This window comes from Delphinus delphis, chromosome 15 (assembly GCF_949987515.2).
Source record: "Delphinus delphis chromosome 15, mDelDel1.2, whole genome shotgun sequence".
Classification (NCBI taxonomy): domain Eukaryota; kingdom Metazoa; phylum Chordata; class Mammalia; order Artiodactyla; family Delphinidae; genus Delphinus; species Delphinus delphis.
The window spans coordinates 61,884,336-61,903,853 of record NC_082697.1 but is presented as its reverse complement, the minus strand read 5'-3'; the positions used below and the strand labels follow the sequence as shown (position 1 = coordinate 61,903,853).

The 19,518-nt window shown below is 48.7% G+C and overlaps 1 protein-coding gene across 1 annotated transcript in view; it reads right to left on the bottom strand.

The window, feature by feature from the left end:
- The window catches only part of ABCC1 (ATP binding cassette subfamily C member 1 (ABCC1 blood group)), a 130,183-nt gene that overhangs the window by 35,376 nt on the left and 75,289 nt on the right, over positions 1-19,518 (bottom strand). Inside the window, exons 13-17 of the mRNA XM_060031811.1 lie at positions 10,356-10,502; positions 8,685-8,772; positions 5,897-5,972; positions 3,534-3,660; positions 533-709 (exon numbers count right to left, since the gene is read on the bottom strand). Of these exons, the coding sequence (XP_059887794.1) occupies positions 533-709; positions 3,534-3,660; positions 5,897-5,972; positions 8,685-8,772; positions 10,356-10,502 (615 nt within the window). The remainder of the gene's footprint in view (positions 1-532; positions 710-3,533; positions 3,661-5,896; positions 5,973-8,684; positions 8,773-10,355; positions 10,503-19,518) is intronic.

The following is a 19,518-nucleotide window of genomic DNA, read 5'->3' as shown; positions in this document are numbered from 1 at the left end:
GCTATTGTATTATTTTTACCGTTATCACAGTTTTGAAAGGAACTGTGGACATTTGAATCATTGACACCCCTCTTCTCTGTATAGTGCCCTTGGTCATGTGACAAAGTCACATGACTGCAAAGGTAGAGTGCACTTCCTGGTCCCTTGTCTTTGGGCTCAACCAAGTGATTTGCTTTGTGGGTAGAAAGGACAGTGTGCGTTAAGGGACATCACTTTTTTTTTGTTGTTCTCTTGGGCTTCTGCTGCCGCCATTAGAAGAGCTTCCCCCCGCCGTGGAGCTGCTGCTCCCTCACCTAGGCCCTAGCAAGAAGCCACGTGGGGAGACCTGAGCCAACCCACAGCCTGGAGCCAGGATCAGCTGGCCGGCAACATGGAGCAGAGCCACCCAGCTGAGCCCAGCCTGGGTCACCAGTCACAGTCGACTCACCCATAAATAGGAGAGTAAGTGTTTAACATCATAAGCCATTCAGATTTTGTAGTTGTTACACAGCAACAGCTGACTGATACAGGGGCCATGCTGAAGGCTACTGACCTTCTCACCAATCTCTGTCCGGTCCCCACTGGGCAGGATTTCCAGGTCTGGGAGGAGGGCACAGGCTTCTATCACAGCCTTATAATACCGTTCCTGTAGCTGGCGTCCAAAAAGGATGTTTTCTTGGAGAGAAACATTCTGAATCCAGGCCTGCTGGGGGACGTAGGCCACTGAACCCTAGGAGGAAAGCGGAGAAGGCAGCAAGACCGACAGACTTGGTGAACAAGACAGCAGCCGGCCTACCCACCCACCAGGAGGGCCCTGCTTCACAAGACATTTTCATCATATCTATGGTTTTAACAAGAGGGAAGCCGAGTCCCAAAGGACTACAGTCACCAGGGCTGGGACCAGAGCCCATACTAGGTCAATCACTAGCCCCAACATTAGGAGTTCGAGAGCTGAAATCCTCGTTGATGAGATTACACTTACATGTTTAGTAACTATTCACTGAGTGCCTACAGCAGCGAACAAAACACTTAGCTCCACTATACTGTACACCTGTAACTTATAAAATATTGTACATCAACTATACTTCAATTTAAAAAATTGAAACAGAAATTAAAAATAAATTTTAAAATAAACAAAAACCTCCTAACTCCAAAGAATGGGAAGTACCTGAATGATAAAAGAAAATGGTTTGATTATTGTTGTGGTAAATGCTAAGAGAGAAAAATATGAGACTTTTAAAAAGTCCTTTAAAAAGGGAGACTTAACCTATAATGGAAAAGAATCTGAAAAAGAGTGTATATATACACGTACAGCTGAGTCACTTTGCTGGACACCAGAAACTAACACAACATTGTAAATCAACTATACATCCATTAAAAAATAATACTTTTTTTTTTAAAAAGGGAGACTTAGGGACTTCCCTGGTGGCACAGTGGTTAAGAATCCACCTGCCAATGCAGGGGACACGGGTTCAAGCAGTAGTCTGGGAAGATCCCACATGCCGCAGAGCAACTAAGCCCGTGCGCCACAACTACTGAGCCCACGCGCTGCAACTACTGAAGCCCATGAACTCTAGGGCCTGTGCTCCGCAACAAGAGAAGCCACCACAATGAGAAGCCCGTGCACCGCAATGAAGAGTAGCCCCCGCTCGCTGCAACTAGAGAAAGCCCGCACGAAGCAAAGAAGACCCAGCACAGCCAAAAATAAATTTAAAAATTTTTAAATAAAATAAAAAGGGAGACTTAGTCTGAGACATCAGGGAAGGAGTCCTTGAGGAAATTTCCTTGATGAAATTTAACCAAGGATGTCTGTATAAAAATTGTCCATTTCTAAAGTCTTTGTTTCCATATAATATCAAGTGTCAAAAGTGGCACAAGAATAAAGGCTAGGGGGAGGGCACTTGTTTTACATATTTTAGTAATTGAAAAAAATTTTTAAACAAGCACCGACAGGTGAAAATAATTTGGTCTGATCAAGAGAAGAGGGAAGAGCATTTCAGTCGGAGGAACAGCACATGCAAAGGCGTGGAGATGAGTGGAACTTGGCAAGTTCAAGGAACAAGAAGCCTGGTTGTGACAGGAACATGCTGTGAGGGGAAGACAGGCAGAAATGAGCTTGGAGGCAGGTGAAGGCAGGGGGGCTGGTGGTCCTAGTGAGGGGTATGGGCTTCACTGGAAAGGCAAAGGGGAGCCATCAAAGTTTCTTCAAAAAGGGATTCTAGGAGGACAAGGCTGGGAATGGAACCCAGGTCACCCAACTCTTCTCCTTCATTCTGAGATAAATAACCAAATTGCTGACTCCAGTCTCCTAACTTAAAGGGGCCAAATTATCACAAAACCTCACTGTACAACCCACAGATAATTCAGACACAGTATGCACAAGCCCTACCAACTAAAATATTTAGAAAAAAATAAACGTTTTAGACACATTTCTAACACTCCCCTTACCAAGGCAAAATAACCAGTCACAAATCTATAACCTTATCAAACCAAATACTCAAGCACCCTCACTTTTTAGAGCCATCATATCTTTGTATTTAAAGCGTTTTTACTTGAAAACAGTGGTTCTCTCCTGGGGGCAATTTTGTCCCCCAGGGGACATCTGACAATGTCTAGAGACACTTTTGGCTGTCACAACTTGGGGCTGCCACTGGCATCTAGTGGGTAGTGGTCAGGGATACTGCTAAACATCCTACAATGCACATGACAGCCTCCACAGCAGAGATTACCTGGCCTGACATATCAATAGGGCTGCAGTTGTGGAAACCCGGGGTTAGTGAAACAGAACGCAATGTGGATCCCACCGTGATTTGGAATTTTCTTCCATTAACCTAGCTCACATTGCCCATTAATCTTACTTTATAATGTATATTTGAAAGTAATGACAGATCATTTCTTAAAACAAGGGCTAAATGTCATTAGTCTGGACCCAACTATTGTAATATACGCTTTCTCTAAGGCACACTAGGCTCAAGGGCATCATATAATCAGCAAAGGATTTTGCTCTGAAATGAAAACAATGGCACAAACCAGCATCCCCAAAAGCAGATTCCAGGAGACAGTAATTTTAGGGATTTACGGAGTTGCTACACCAAACAACCAAAAGATGCAGACAAATGTGTCTGGGACACGCTGGATTAACCAAAGTTAAATAGGTTTTTTCTCCTTGCAGGACTTCTCAGAGCCTTTACTTTATTAATGTTTCTTATAAGTCTCCAGGAGGGAGGGAATCAGAATACGCAGTATTTCCCAAGCTTGTTTGAGCCCAGGACTCTTTATTCCCCAAATGTCCTGCAAGATGAGTTTGAGTTTGCTGCAGACCACGCTGCAAGAAATGCTTATCGAGTGCCCACGACATGCCGGGCACTATTCTGGGTGCTGAGACACAGCAGGAAATAAATGACACCACAATCTTGCCTCCTAGGATGGCACAGAGAAGAGGAGAAAGGATGAAGCTGTTCCCACTTAACAAGGTCGTCATAAAAGAGAACACAATGTTGCCCTTGGCCTCCCCCTTGGCCATTAGTTACCCCACCCCCACCCAGGCCTCCTACCTTGATAGCCACGTGTCCCTCCACCTTGTCCATCTCAGCCAAGAGCGCTGAGAGCAGAGACGACTTCCCACAGCCCACCTGGCCCACCACGGCCACCAGGGAACCTTCCGGAATGGAGAAAGTGATGCTGAAACGACACGACACACCCTGGGGCTCAGCTGGGGGTGCTCGGCCCGCCCAAGCTGGATGGACCCCTGAGTGGAGAGAGAGACAGAAGGCAGGGCTGTCACGAGCCTTTGAGGTCTGGAAACTCCTCCCGCCGCATCTACGCTGAGCTTAGCTCAGGGAACTGTCTCAGAGGCCTCTGGGCCTGAGGCCCATGACAGGTGCCGGGATGCACCTGCATCTTAGAAAAGATCCCGCGGGACAGACCTGAGGGGCTGAGCCACTATAAGGGGGCCGAGCAGAGGGGATCAGCTTTGCCTGGGGGCGTGATACAGGTGCCCAAGGGAGAGGACACCCCAAAACCAACACTGGAGGAAGAGTGAGCGTGCCCCAGACCCAGGGGACAGCCTGAGGAAAGGCCCATGGGTGTGAAATCACAGGCGTGATCAGGGGTGGACACATCGATGACACAAGATGAGGCAGGGAAAGTAAGGCCAATCCTGAAGAGGTGGGTGGGTGGCAGCCAGACCGAAGAGGGCCTCAGAGGACACGTTTCCCAGCTGGGAGCCATGCAGGGGGTGAATCTGAGTTTCAGAAACACGTCTCTACAGAAATTGCCCTATGGCAGATAACAGTAATCGAAGTACAATAAAACAGGCTCAACACTGCCAGAAAGACTGGCCTCTCCAACGTGGACAGCAAAGTCGGAGCTGGAATTCCACCCACCCGGGGAAGAGCGGGTACGTCCAGGGCCTCCTTGGGTTCACCTACATCGGCTATTGGCTGCCTTCCAGCCGCTGCTATTATGATTTCAACATATTGGTGGAAAGGCTGATGGATTTTGCTGCCATTGTCTAATTCTTGTGTACCTGTTGCATGGTCACACTGATTTTTTTGTTCTGTGCCGGGAGGGGAATGGATTAAGGGGGCAGAACAGAACAGGAAGCCCGGTGAGGCAGCTCTTGTGATCATCCAGGCGAGACAGGAATATTTTACAGGCTGAGGAGAAAAAAGGTTTGGATGGAGAAATTTGCAGGGGATTCAAGGGGTGAGGAAAGGTGACTGGAACAAGAAGGTAAGGTCTTTGAGACTGGAAGGATGGAGGCAGGGATGGGGGCACAGGTACAGACTATTTAGTTGTGAAGCAGGACTAGAGACAAAAGCTAAAATTGAAGCAGGCAGAAGTTAAGTTAGACACAAGAAAGAACTTCCTAAACAAGCAGTCCCATCAAGGGAGGTGTTAACACAGATTCTTTTCTCTGGAGAGTTTGACCCTTGCCCCTCCCCATGTCCCCAGATAAAATACAGCAGTAATTTGGCTACCCAGTTAAGGGAGCAATTATTTAGGGGCATGGAGGATAAACCTGGCCCCTAAAAATGTCCCATGTGGCCCTGTGTTTGGGGGACTCCTTAAGGAGGCTTAAAAGAGCCCCTGGGCAAGGCCTCCGGTCAGAAAGAAATCAGAGGCAATTGACAAGTTACCCAGGGAATCAGGTCAATTCCCTGGATCCTGTGATTTGGAAAAATAAGGACCAGGGTGGGCAGGGTCCCAGATGTGGAAATGGTGTGAGAAAGGGTAAGCCAGGCAGCTGGGGGACCTTGGAGAGGATGGAGAACAACCCATCCTGATAGCAAACGTGAGTGGACAAGAATTCTTTTCAGCTGACCCAAGCCTTCCTGCCACCAGTGGTGGCATCACAACCTCAGACCCAGCCTGGCCAATCAGTGCACTCAGTCTCTTCTGGCACAGTGACTGGCTCAGGGAGGGGCATATAACCCAACCTGGGCCAATAAGAGGCAAGTGGGTCTCCTGATGAGGTAGGAGGGACACTTAGAGTCAATGGGGGCCATCTGGATCACGAGGAGAGAGGACGTCTGAAAAGGAAGCAGCACAGATGGAAGGGGAACAAAGACAAGATAGAGAGAGTCATGATGGCATTGTCTGAGCCCCTGGGTCCATGTCCCTGAAAGGGAACCTTCTCAGTTACGTGAACCAGAAATTTCCCTTTGTTGCCTAAACCTATCCGCTATCTGTACAAGGTTTGTCACATACAGTCTGAGGGAACTCTCTGAGCCAGGCACACTCTCAGCTGCTTCTCCCTGAAGGCCAAGCAGGTGTGACTGGATCTATCTGACAGACGAGCCAAACTAAGGCTCAGAAGGGCAGTGACCTATTCACGGTAACAGAGCTGGAGTGCAGCTGGAATTCAAACTTGTGCTTGCCCAGAGCCCCGTGGCTTTCTCCACGTCCCACTTACCCATGCAGCGTGGGAGGGTCGCTCCTGGCCCAAGTGAACGTGGCATTCTTCACAGTGATGCTGTTTGTGGCCCCAGCTGGAAAGCACCAGAGACAATATGTCAGGCGTAGATGAAGCCACGGCCTGAGCGTGAACAGCAGGCTCTTACTGTTTGCTTTTCCTCATCAAGGGGTTCAACTCCAGCTGCTAGCCACTCACGCTAGGCATTATCTGGTTACATCAGTCACCGTTTCTAAAGAACTTCAACCAGCAGCTCTGGAGGCGGCCTCAGACCCAGAGAGCAGCAGGAAACCGCGAGAGGGCTCTGCCTTTGAAAGATAGGACGCTGCACCATCTGGAAAGGTCGGGGGACCCCTGGGGGCCTCCCTCACTCAGTCTTGGGAGGTTCCGGCAGCTCTGGCTGGGTGAGTCGAAAAGCAGCCAAGGTCACGGGGCACAAGCAGTGCCCTCATGCAGATGCCTGTCCATCAGCTCGGGCTGGCCCAGGGCCCTCACTACACCTCTGGGGCCCCTCCTTTATGTTCAAAGCGGGGTCCTTTGCCCTGAAACTCCTGGATTTCAGGGCAGCCTCCTAACTCACCTCCCTGCATCCCCCCCCTCCCCCGCTCCCTCCAGCCACTCTGCTCACATCACAGCAAGCCAGTCTTCCTAAAACACAGGCCACTGTAAACTGTGCAAACTCAGGGATGGAACAGGAAGTCGGGAATCGTGGCAGAGGAGGGGAGGGAGGGTGCTTGAGACGAAGCCTGCGTTATATGGACCCTCTGTGATTCTAGCACCTCTGCCTTCATCTACTTTCGCTCCCCTTATTTTCTTTTTACTCCACGCCCCTCACTTACAAAAACAACTTTTGACTCAATTATGAGCCAACTTAAAACCATCTAGAGAGAAGATGGGGGTGTTTTCAAGTTGTCCAATGAAGAAATAAATTCCCCCACCCATCAGAGAAACAAAAACTGTGGAGAGAGGAAGTTACTGGTTAACCTAATTTAACCTCCCCCTCCCCCATCACCCCCCTGAAACAGAGAACAAGGAGGAAGCTGGAAGGTGCTATTAAAGGAATTTAAGAAAAGCCACTTGAGTCGGTCAAGCTAGAGGCTGCAAGACGTGGCCCGGAGCTGCAAAGGGGGCCCCGCCTGGCACCCAGAGAATGTGGGTAAACATAAAGTCAAACCGCCCGGGAGACTGCTGTCAGGGCAGGAAGTGGGGCTGAGGCCCGGGCTGAGGCCCAGGGGTTTTCCAGTGTGACTCCTGTAGTGAGCTGTGAACAACGTCAAGAGCTTGAAACCTCCTCGGCTGCCCCAAATTTCAGCCCTGTGTTATGCAGGGAAATTTGACCCTGGTAGATGGCATCATTCCACATCGTGCGTGCGTGCGTGTGTGTGTTCACATCTGTGTGTGTGTGTGTGTGTGTGTGTGTGTGTGTGTGTGAAGGGGGGAGTGACTCGGTCCTCACACAGCAGAAACTGGATGACCACGGGCCAGGGACATCGGGAGGGAGATTCCAGCGAGCAGTGGTTCTCAACTCAGGGTGACTTTGACCCCCGAGGGACACGATGTCTGGGGACATTTTTAGTTGCCAAAACTGGGGCGGGTGCTACTGGCATCTAGTGGGTAGAGGCCAGGGGTGCTGCTCAACATCCTATAATGCACAGGACGCCCCCGCAGCAAAGTGATCTTGCCCCAAATGTCGGTGGTATTGAGGCTGAGGAACCCTGCCCCCAGGCCGATCGCCTCTCACACATACTGGTGAAGGAACAACCACCGTGATCTTTGTTTGGCGGGCACTGTGCTGGGTGTTTTCACGTCACTGAGGACATCTGAATGCCTGCTAGGTGCCAGGCATCGCTCACACATTATTACCAACATATACACACATTCATTCTCCTGACCATATCTACTGGGCTCGGGAGCCAGACTGTGTGGGTTCAAATCCCCGTGCTGCCACTTCCTAGCTGGAGAACCACAGGCAAGTTACTTAACTTCTCTGTGCCTCACTTTCCTCGTCTGTAAAATGGGACTGATAATGGGATCAACCTCACAGGGCTGTGAGGAGAACATTATGCACAACAGACAGTCCTTAGAACAATGACTGTCACATAGTAGGTGCTCAATAAATCTCAGTGCAGAGATGTTCTACAGTGGGTGAGAGCACAGATTCTGCTGACAGGCTGCCAGTGTGAATCCTGACTCTACTTCTTATTGGCCGCGCAAGTTAACCAGATGAGTCTTCTCATCTGTAGGTGGGGGCCCCTCTCCTTGAGCTGCAGTGAGCAACGGACGGGGAGTACAGTGATGTCCTCAGGACGGGACGTGCATGGCGGGACTGTCATTTCAGCAAAAGTGGTCACTACCATTAGTGCTATTAATATTTATTATTAAGTGCCTGGAAATCCCTGCTCAGGGGGGTTGACTAGGAAAGGATAAATTAATAAGCTATGAAATAAACAAACCTACCAATAAAAATCCATGTAACACCCAGCCAAAGAAAGGCACCTGCATTTCCATTGCCCAGGTGGGGAAAGTGAGGCTCAGAGCACTGAAGTGACCTTCTCAAGGCTGCACAGCTAGTGGGGGTAAGGGGTCGGTCAATCTCCAACATCCTTGATTTGCCCATCCATCTGCCCAGTATGGAATCAAAGCCCAGGCCCTGGAACCCGGCCCTCAGGGGTGGACCTCTCCCAGGGAGGCTGCCTCTCAGCAAGAAAGCAAGATAACAGAAGTGCAAGTTCACCCTCCTGGGAAGACTAGGTAAGACCCTGCGCCCGCCCACTCTCCTAGGACACACCGTCTTTGATGGGCCATCGCTGGATGCTGTCGGGTTCCAGCTCCTCGTGGGAGAGGAAGATCCTGAGGCGCTTGAGGGAGACACTCGCCTACACAGAAAGCAACGACAAGGTGTAGTTATTTTGAAAAACGTCTCTGCAAAACAGACCGAGGCTAACTTACAGTGGTTTCCTCTGGGTGCAGAGGGGCCCACATCCTCCCTTATTTCTGAAGGTGCTGCAGTGCCACACCTTAGAATAAAAAACAAAAAGGGTTTTGGTTCTTGTTTGCTTTCCTTTAAAAGCCTACAACCGGTATTAAAAAAGACAGCGGGGGACTATCGTAGCTGACAAGGGCCCTAAGAAATAACCGAAGGCAATGGCCCCGTTTAAGACAAACTTGCGACTTGGAGATAAACGTGTCCTGGAGATCGAATGCATGGCATGGTGGTTATGGCCAACAACACTGTATAATAAACTTCAAAGTTGCTAAGAGACTAGAACTTAATGGTTCCCCCCCACAAAAAAAGAAATGATAATCGTGGCACGTGACAGGAGTGTAGCTGACGCTATGGCGATAACTGTAGCAACATATCCACGGATCCAATCACCACATTGCACACGTTGAACACAATGTGAATTATGGTTCTACAAAAATAAATTTTTAAAAAAAGCAAAGGTTCTGATTCAAACAGCCCGATGGTAAGGACATTTCTGAGATAATCCAAAAAATTTTAATATGAACTGGGTATTAAGAGATTACTGTTAATTTTGTTAGGTATGATAATGGTGTTATACTTATGTAAGAAGAAATTTGTGCTGAAGTATTTATGGGTGAAATGCCAAGAGGTCTGTGATTTGCTTTAAAATTCTTCGGCAAAGAGAGAAAGTAATGAAGGGAAGAAGGAAGACAGAAAAACGATTAGACAAAGTAACTGTGGCAAAATGTTGACTCTGGGTGACAGGCACACAGCATTCTCATGCTATTCGCTCCACTTCTGTGTATATTTGAAATTGTTCGTAATAAGAAGGGGTTTTACTGGCTTATTTTTTTAAAAAAAACCTTGACCAGGGCTTGTACAACCAAATCTTAATCTTAATTTGTCTATGTGGCTAAGAAAAGGGTTTTCACAGGAAAACGTGCAAGGCTAGGGAGAAGAGTGTGACAAATGCTGTCGGCAGCAAAGTGCAGGAGCTTCAGATGGTGCAAGTGCGACTGAGCGGTTCCCTCTCGTTACAGAACCACTGCAGGGACTGGGGGGATTCTAGGGGGGCCAGCTGGGGTTTTTCAAATGGTGAGCCAAGGCCTGTGAATGGGTTGCAAAACCAATTTAGTGGGTCAAAAGCTGCATTTTTTGAAGAAACAGAACAGGATAAGGTAGGGCACGGTGGAACAGACTCGATCAGAATAGAAGAGGATCAAATGTTTCAGAAAGAATCTTGCAGAGCTTAGGACAGCCTAGCTGCAACAACTTGTTTCATACACTCGAGTGTGCGCCGAGAAGTAAAACGTATGTCTCTCTTTGGGGCAGGACCAAAAAAGCACGAAGGCCACTAGTCTGGGCCTTGATAAGCCCCCCGGCCACAGTGGGATGGGTTGCACAGAGGGAGCTGCATCCAGGGGGATTTTCATGCCCTTTTGCTTTGTTTCCCCCAGAGACCCCCTCTCTGAAGTTCCCCAGCCTCGCCTGTACCTGCACGATGCTGCTGATGACCATGGGGAGAATATTCAGGGGGAAGCGAAGGATGTTGAACAAGGCCAAGGACACGAAGGCCTTCTGGGCATCCAGGATGTTGTTCTTGTCGATGGTCACGTAGACGGCAAACGTGCACAAGGCCACCTGCAAGCAGAGTTGCCAAGTCAGAGTCCCAGTCACAGAAGCAGTGACCTGCGCCCGGGGAAGTTGCTCCAGCCTCCTGGTGTGAGCTGCAGGGGCTGACGACTGGCCTCTGGAGGCAGCAGAAATGCCAGAACAGTGTCTAGCACACAGCAGGCACTCACTAAACACCCAGAGAACGAACTGGATAAACCAATGACCAGAAGCCAGAAGTCCGGGCCATTCCCACCAACATTCTCCATGGGACACCGGATGGCATTCTCAGGGTCCCTCAACATCACCAAGCATGATCCCACCTCCAGATCTTTGTTCTTGCAGTTCCCTCTGCCCGAAATGACCTTCCTATCCAGACAGTGGCCTGGTTACTCCCTCTTCCCGTTCCAAGAGGCTGCCCTACCCAAAACAGCCCTGCTACTTCCCTCCATCCTTTTATCCTGGTTTATTTTTCTTCATAACACCTATCACTACCTTACATTGTAAGATTATAGGTGTTTATTGTCTTGTCTCCTGCAGTGTGAAATGCAAACGCCACAAAGGCAAGGACTTTTGTACACGGCTGTATCCTCAGGGCCTAGAATGACCCCAGGCACATAGGAGCACCGAGACCTCATGTAAGTCACCTCCTCTCCCCATGCCTCCGACATCTCATCAGTGAAATGGATGTGGAGGATTCGTGCTACTGTTGAAAGCTCCTTCCAGCTTAGAGTATAGGGTTTTATACCCCCAGGAAAGGAACATAGGTTTTCAAAAAAAAAAAAAAGAAAGAAAAAGAAAAACAAACAGCCAAGGGTCCCCCAAAGGCTACTCCCTTCCTCACAAAGTCAGACCTGCCTTAAGCCTTGCAGTGGGGCCTGGGATTTCAATTCCCAGGCAATCGGAATTTGGGTTCAGTTGTTTGAGACAGCAGCACTTCACTTCCCTCGCCAGGAAAAAGGAAGGACCCCTGAATAATCCAAGGCTGGGCTGCGTGGCTTAGGAAGGAAAAGATCAACAGGTGGATCTCCATGCCCCGCCCACCTGTTGGCCCCCGAGCAGTGCCAGGTGTTGCCGGAGGAGGCTAATAACATCCCCCCTGAGATCACCTGGTATACACCACCAAAGCAATCTGGAAAACCGTGCACCCTAGCAGATGGGCAAAAGTCTCTACCCCATGCTAGTCCCAGGCGCCAAGAGCCACTAAAGGCTTTCCCTAGGGGAAACAAATTGCTTGGGACCTCATTCTTGAGCTCAGGGCAGATGTCCAGCAATCAGGAGATGGCGGAGTGGCCAAGATTCTGGTGTGGATGCGGTCCAGGGTGTTTTCAGGGTCTCAGCTGCCTCATTTCTTTGTTACCTATTAAAAGGTCCTACATCTTAACAATTAAATCCATAAGCTCTGCCTGTTTATCAGCTGGGTGACCCTGAGCTGTGATGTCACCTCAGCTCTCCAATGGAGCCTCTGTTTTTCCGTCTATAAAATGGGGGTCATGATACGTATTCGCAGGGCTTCTGGCAGCAAGGAATCAGGCACTTGTGCAGAGTGCTTAGCCCTGTGCCTGGGGCACAGTAAAATGCAGTAGATGGTGGCTGTTCTATTTCTTGTTTCAGGACTTGGTCCAAACTCCTTGGACTATTTTTCCAAAGAGTCTATTAACTGGTTCCCAAGAACAAGGTACTGGAAAGCAGAGCTGGTTCCTGTTCTGGTTCTGACATTAACGAGCGAGGTGACCCTGAGGGGAGACACAGAAATTTTCCAGGATCCTTGGCCAGGAGGGAAGTTAGATGCTCAAAAAGCCACTGACACCTGATCCCTGGGATGGCTGCACACACAGGTCCCCTCCTCCAGGTAGTGATGACGTACTTGCCTCTTAGCCAGAGATTCTCCTCACTCAAAACTCTCTAAACACATCCACGTAGAGGAACAGTATTCAGCCATAAAAAGGAATGAAGTGCTGACGCCCACTACGACATGGACGAACCCAGAAAACATGATGCTAAGTAAAAGGAGTCAGACACAGAGGCCACACGTGTTACATGATTCCATTTAAATGAACTACCCAGAAAAGGCAAATCTACAGAGACAGAAGGTAGATTAGTGGGTGCCCGGGGATGGGGGGGGGGAACGGGGGGATGGGAGTGACTGCCAGTAAGTACGGGGCTTCCTTCTGGGGTGATGAAAGTGCTTGGGAATTAGACAGTGGAGATGGTTGCCCAACCTTGTGAATATACTAAACACCACTGAACTGCACACATAAAAGTGGTGAATTATATGTCAATAAAAATAATAAAGTTTTTGGGCTTCCCTGGTGGCGCAGTGGTTGAGAGTCCGCCTGCCGATGCAGGGAACACGGGTTCGTGCCCCGGTCTGGGAAGATCCCACATGCCGCGGAGCGGCTGGGCCCGTGAGCCATGGCCGCTGAACCTGTGCTCCGCAACGGGAGAGGCCACAACAGTGAGAGGCCCGCGTACCGCAAAAAAAAAAATAATAATAAAAAAAATAATAATAAATTAAAAAAAATAATCTCTCCAATATCAGTCTATTTTACTCAGTATAGAAGCCAAAGTCTTGACTCAGGCTCAGGGGCCACCTGATTCCTAAACGTCCCTTTTCTGAACTCTTGTGCCCTCCTCTCCTACCACTTTCCCACCTCCTTCCCTCTGTTCCAGCCCCGCTTGCCTCCACGATTATTCCTTTTTGGGGCAGCACGGTCCTGCCTCAGGGCCTCTCACTCTTCCCTCTCCCTGGTCAGGCCCCTGACCACCATTAGGTTAAGACTCAAGTGTCACCTTCTCAGTGAAGGCTCTGATCATCCCTTTTGTTGTTGTTGTTTGTTCTTTTGGGGTTTTTTGGCTGCGCTGTGCAGCATGGGGGATCCTAGTTGCCTGACCAGGGATCGAACCCATGCCCCCTGCAGTGGAAGCACAGAGTCTTAACCACTGGACCACCAGGGAAGTCCCGTGATCACCCTATTTAAAAACTGCAAGCCCTCCCTATCACTCTAACCAGAACCTTTTTTCCCCATAGCACTTATGACGGTTTAGCATACTATATATTTATCATACTGGTGTGCATTATCTGTCTCTCCCAGTTAGAACGAATGAACACCCCATGAGCGTGCGGATTATTGTCTTTAGTATTCACTGCTCTATCATCAGTGCCTAGGACAGCACCTGGATCATGGCAGACACCCAGGAAATGTTTGTGGGTGGGTGGATGGATGGGTGGGTAGACAGGTGGATGGAGAGGTAGGCAGATGGATGGGTAGGCAGGTGGATGGATTTGCCCAAGGGCGAGAAAGCACACACTCAAGGGTGTCTCTTCAGCAACAGAGAAAATCAGGCCTCAGGCATCTCACCACCAGAATATCCCAGCTCCACTGGCCCAACTAATAGGGTGGCTGCTGGCAGCACAGGAAGCGCATTAAGAGGGAGAAACATCGCATGGTCCCCGTCAGATCCACATCATCCACTTCTCCAGGAAGCAGAGGTCACTCATTCATCCATCAGTTGTTAATTGGGCACCTATTGTGTGCCAGGCACTGTGTGAGGCAGCCTTGGAGATCCTGAGACGCACGGTCTAGTGGGGAACAGATATGCACCAGGGGTCTCTCTAGCACAAGTGTCTGCGTGTGGAGGTGGACGGGGAGCTGGGGTTTGCTACAGCCTTATAAAGGGTGAGGGTCCAGGATGCGAAAAATCCTTCACAAACAAGGAAGACTAACGCCCCCCTCTAAGTGCTAAAAGAGCCTCCCCCCCATGCTGAGAAATGGGGCAAATGATGGAACCAACTTCCCCAGCCCAACCCCTAAAAATCTGCCATCTCTCCATGAGGACATCTGTTCCTTCTGCCTGGTCGGCATCCACTCTTGTTGCTGGTAACAACACGTCAGTTTTCCTTTGGGGAGCTGAACCTCCCCCAACCTCAGTCCATGAGCTTCAGCCACAGATGAACTGCCCATACCGGACCCGACCCCAATCTCCAAAGAAGCCACATGACCCAGGCCTGGCCAATCCAAGCATCCCTGCTCCCTGGCCCCAGTGATTCAGGGACAAGCATGCAGCCAACCGCAACCAATGAGACTCAACCCCACAGCTTTGCAGGGACTAATGGGAAAAGGGGAGCTCTCTCCTTGGTTACTGTGGTTACTGAGATGACAGAATCAACTGTAATCACATGGCGAGTTTCCATCTGACAAAGAAACCACCATGGAGAAAGCAGAGCTGGGAGACAGAGGAGGAATTATACCCAACATTATCTCTGGAGCACCTAGGTCCAGCCACACCCAAAACCCCAGTCGTGCTTAAAACCAGCACCTTCCTAGACTTTTCAGTTTTGTGACTCAAAAATCTCCCTTTCGTGTTTTTACTCTAGTGGACCTACGTTAGGTTTCTGCCACTTGCAAGATAGTTCCTGACTAATACAGTTTATTCAAATCTTCTGTCCATTCATTTAGTCAGTCATTCCTCTACATACACCTAGTGAGTGGGTACCATTTGCCAAGTCCTCTATGTTCTAGGGATACAAGCAAAAAAAGACAAGGTCCATGTATGTTCTGGTCAGCAGAGAACTGCACAACAGGTAATTAGCATATGGAATGATAATTATTCTAAAGAAGGGACGGACATACAAGGCACAGAGAAGGCAAGAAGCTCACAAATCTTCCAAGAGAGCAAATGTTAAATACTGACAGGGATGCTATTTTAGGAAAGTGCACTAGGTGGACATGAGGACATGATAAATGCCAGGCTCTATATTCCAGAAAAACAGTCCCATCAATCCTGCCACATGGCATCCCTATTCCTGCCTGACCTCCCCAGGCCTCTGTCTTCCATCACACCTACCAGTGGGTAAACACCACATCATCCTTGAAGTGCAGGAATTCACCAGTGGAAAGCACATGCAAACACCTTCCAAGGGAACAGAAGGCCACATATTTTATCCTAATGTAGTCAGAGGCTTCAGTGTCTTGGTCTGGGCCAAGGTCCCCGACTGACCCCTGGGCTCATCTGTTTCATGCCAAACAGCTGAACCAACACCGTCTCTGGAAGCCCATCATCACCCAAAAACTTTATGGCAAATTCAAGGTCAAGAAAAGCCAGTTCCACTCTTAAGCATCTCTTGCTGTGGCCTCCTAACGGAAGCCAGGGCAGGAGATGATATTTGAAGGGTTAGCAGTGAGGGTGACAAGCTGGAAACTGCAGGTTTTGTCAGAGGATCTGATGTACAGAGCAAAGGGTTACGGGGAAAGGGGGAAAGGTCCCCTTCGTCCTAAGTGTAACACAACCCACCGACTAAACCTTATTGCCTGACCCTTCTGACTGCAGATCTTTTCCTATTTAAAAAAAATGCAATCCAAATGCCTTGAATTTCTGTGTGATTTGCTATCACTTGCATAAAATTAAAGTAAATAAAAGAGATGGTTACGTTTGATTACATTTATTGCATATAGTCAATGTTACGCTGGTATACATGCAGGCTTTCTCTGGAAATACACAAAAGAAACTGGTATGGAGAGGGAAGCTAGGTGATGGGGGTCTGCGGAGAGAAAGAGCAGTGCCTTTCACTGCAGACTGGTGGTTCTCAACTGGGGGACATTTGGCAATGTTTGGAGACAATCAAAAATGGACTGTCATAACTGGGGAGGTGGGGGGCAGAGGTACCACTGGGCGTCTAGTGGGTAGAGGCCAGGGACGCTGCTAAGCATCCCACAATGCACAGGACAGCACCACCACAGACACAACGAATTACTGGGTCCCAAACGTCAGCAGCGCTGGGGCTGAGAAACGCAGCTGCAGGCCCTCCGTGGAACAGCTTTAACTGTTCTTACCACGCGAATGCATTACTTTCTGTTTTTAAATTAAAATGTATCATATATACAATAAGGACTAGTTAGCAGTCGTATTTAATACATAGAGACTATTTAACAGTTTAAAAAAAAAGAACGAACATCCTCTATACCATCCAGTCTTATATTTTTACTTTTGAAAAAAACCAAGAGAGTCGCTAAGGACCTGGGGGAAAGCTGGAGAGACTGGAGTACGAAAAGAATCAGACAGCAGACCCTTCCAGCCTGGAATGCTGGAGGGGAGCTGGAGGGGATCTTAGGGAACACTGAATTTCAGAACAGCTAAGATACGTCTCTGCTTGGGCCAACTCCAGTCAATTGGCAGCGGTCACCTGGAGGGTTGCTTGAACGTAACTCAGTGGGAGAGAGCACCACGACAGACCGGGGGTGTCTGCTGTGGTATGGGGGCGGGGGAGGGCAGGGCCCGAATGTCACATCCCTGGGGCCTAACCCCTTCATCTTTCACGCTCAAAAACCCAGAGGCAGGGAGGTGAAATGACCGCTGCAGGTCACACCACGAGCTGGCAGGAGAATTCAGGAGGGGTCCTGACTCTCAGCAAAACATTCCATTCCTCTAAGCCAGGGCTCAGCCAACTATGGCCTGTGGTCGACCCACCTGTGTCTGGGCCCGTGAGCTTAGGATGGATTTTATATTTTTAAAGGATCAAAAAAAATCAAAATATTTCATGACACATGAAGAGTGTATAAAATTCAGATTTCAGTGTCTATAAAGTAATGTTTACAGGAACACGGCCACACCCATTCATTCCGTGTTATCCACAGCTGATCCTGCACTACACCGGCAGAGATGAGCAGCTGCAACAGAGATCGCACGGCTCAACACCCAAAATATTTGCTAGCTGGTCCTATACAGGAAATGTTTGCTTACTCCTCCTTTTTCCCAGCGTTTCTCAAACTTTAATGTGCATACAAATCACCCAGGGGGAGATTGCTAATACTCAGGTCTGTCTTAGCCTGGTCTGGGGTGAGGCCCGAGAATCTGCATTTCTAATAAGCAACCCCGTGATGCCGGTGCTGCTGGTCCATGGGCCCCACTGTTGAGGACAAAGCGTGGATCCCAAACCAAGAGCATCAGCAGCACCTGGGAACATGTCAGAAATGCAAATACTCCGGGCCCACCTAGACCGACTGGATCTGAAACTCTGAGTGGGGCCCAGTGAGCTGCATTTTAACAAGCCCTCCGGGTGACTGGGAGGCCCACACAAGTTTGAGCATCACTGATTTCCACCACACTGACTTGTGTTCGGGTTAAGACTCTGGGAGACATTAAGCTGAGCCTAAAAAAATCCAGTGTCAGAATGGATACACTTTGACAAACACTGAAAAGGCAGGAGTTTCCTTCAACATTCCACCTGCAACTCCGCTGTGATGAAGCGGATGGTAGCCTAACAGAAAATTCTGTTTCTAATTTATGAAAATGTGTGGTTTTAGTCATAGGAACTTCCCATAAGAATATATATTTGCCAACATAGCTAAGTAATACTTATTAGCACAACATCTTTTAAAAAGAATGACATAGTTAATTATATAAAGACAGAAAAAATAAACATGGGTGGGGGCATGATCTGAAGTCCTCCATAACCATGCTCAACTGTCAACTGAGCTTAAAGGGTTTCCACAGTCCATACTGTCTCCTGGTTTGGGGCCAGCTTTGGAAAATAGTTAACTCATACTATTGTCTTTAAACTTTTCAAAGTTGGCCAGCTAGGGGTAGACCCATTATAGTACCCCAAGACATGCATATGGGAACATTCAGGGCAATGTGGGTCATAACTGCAAAGAAGAGGGACCAGCCTAAAAGGCCAGCAATGAGAGATGGGTTAAGTCAACTACAGCACATCCATGCTCTGGACAAGCACACATCATTAAAATAGACGAAGCAGGGCTTCCCTGGTGGTGCAGTGGTTGAGAGTCCGCCTGCCGATGCAGGGGACACAGGTTCGTGCCCCAGTCCGGGAGGATCGCACATGCCATGGAGCGGCTGGGCCCGTGAGCCATGGCCGCTGGGCCTGCGCGTCTGGAGCCTGTGCTCCGCAACGAGAGAGGCCACAGCAGTTAGAGGCCCACGTATCACCAAAAAAAAAAAAAACAGACGAAGCAGATCTGAACACATGAACTGAGAGATTACATATCAAGTCCAAAGGTCTAGAACACCATGTAAGTATGAGTCCATTTGAATATATTACAAATATTTTTAAAATATCTATATGCATAATTTTCCTAAAAAGACATACAAAACTGTCACTTTGGAGGAAAGGGACAGATGGAGGGGAGGACAATATACTTTTCATTTCATAACTTTCTGTACAGTTTGAATTTTTTTCAGTGAATGACAAATATTTGTTGAGCGCCTATTAGGCACCATTTTAGGCACCAGGATACAGCAGTGAACAGAAGAAATCCCTGAAATTCTAGTGGAGAGAGGCAGACAATTCATGAAATAATAAGTACTTTCAGAGTATGTTTGGCATTGCCACTTGAAGTGTGGTCCACAGGTCACTGCCAATCCACGGTTTGTGACCAGATGACAGTAGATAAGGAGCTGATACCATAATGTAGCTCAACTATGGCAACAAGCACACATGTAGTTCAGCTGACATTTTTTTTTCTTAGCAAGACTTTCTCGGGACTTCCCTGGTGGCGCAGTGGTTAAGAATCCACCTGCCAGTGCAGGGAACATGGGTTCAAGCCCTGGTCCAGGAAGATCCCGCATGCCGCGGAGCAACTAAGCCTGTGCGCCACAACTACTGAGCCTGCACTCTAGAGCCTGCAAGCCACAACTACTGAAGCCCGCGAGCCACAACTACTGAAGCCCGCGTGCCTAGAGCCTGTGCTCCACAACAAGAGAAGCCACCGCGATGAGAAGCCCGTGCACCACAACAAAGAGTATCCCCCGCTCGCTGCAACTAGAGAAAGCCTGTGTGCAGCAACGAAGACCCAACGCAGCCAAAAATAAAATTAACTAATTAAAAAAAAAAAAAAAGACTTTCTCAATGAAGGAAGCAGACAGCAGAAGTTTACATTCCACCACAAACTTCTCATCTTATCGTGAACCTGTAACAAACAGTTCCTGAACTAGCTACTTTGAGTATCCCTGGGCTGGAAGCTGTAAATGCTGTGAATAAAACAAAAGGTGGGAGTAGCACTATTAAAAAGGAGTGGTTGGAGAAGGC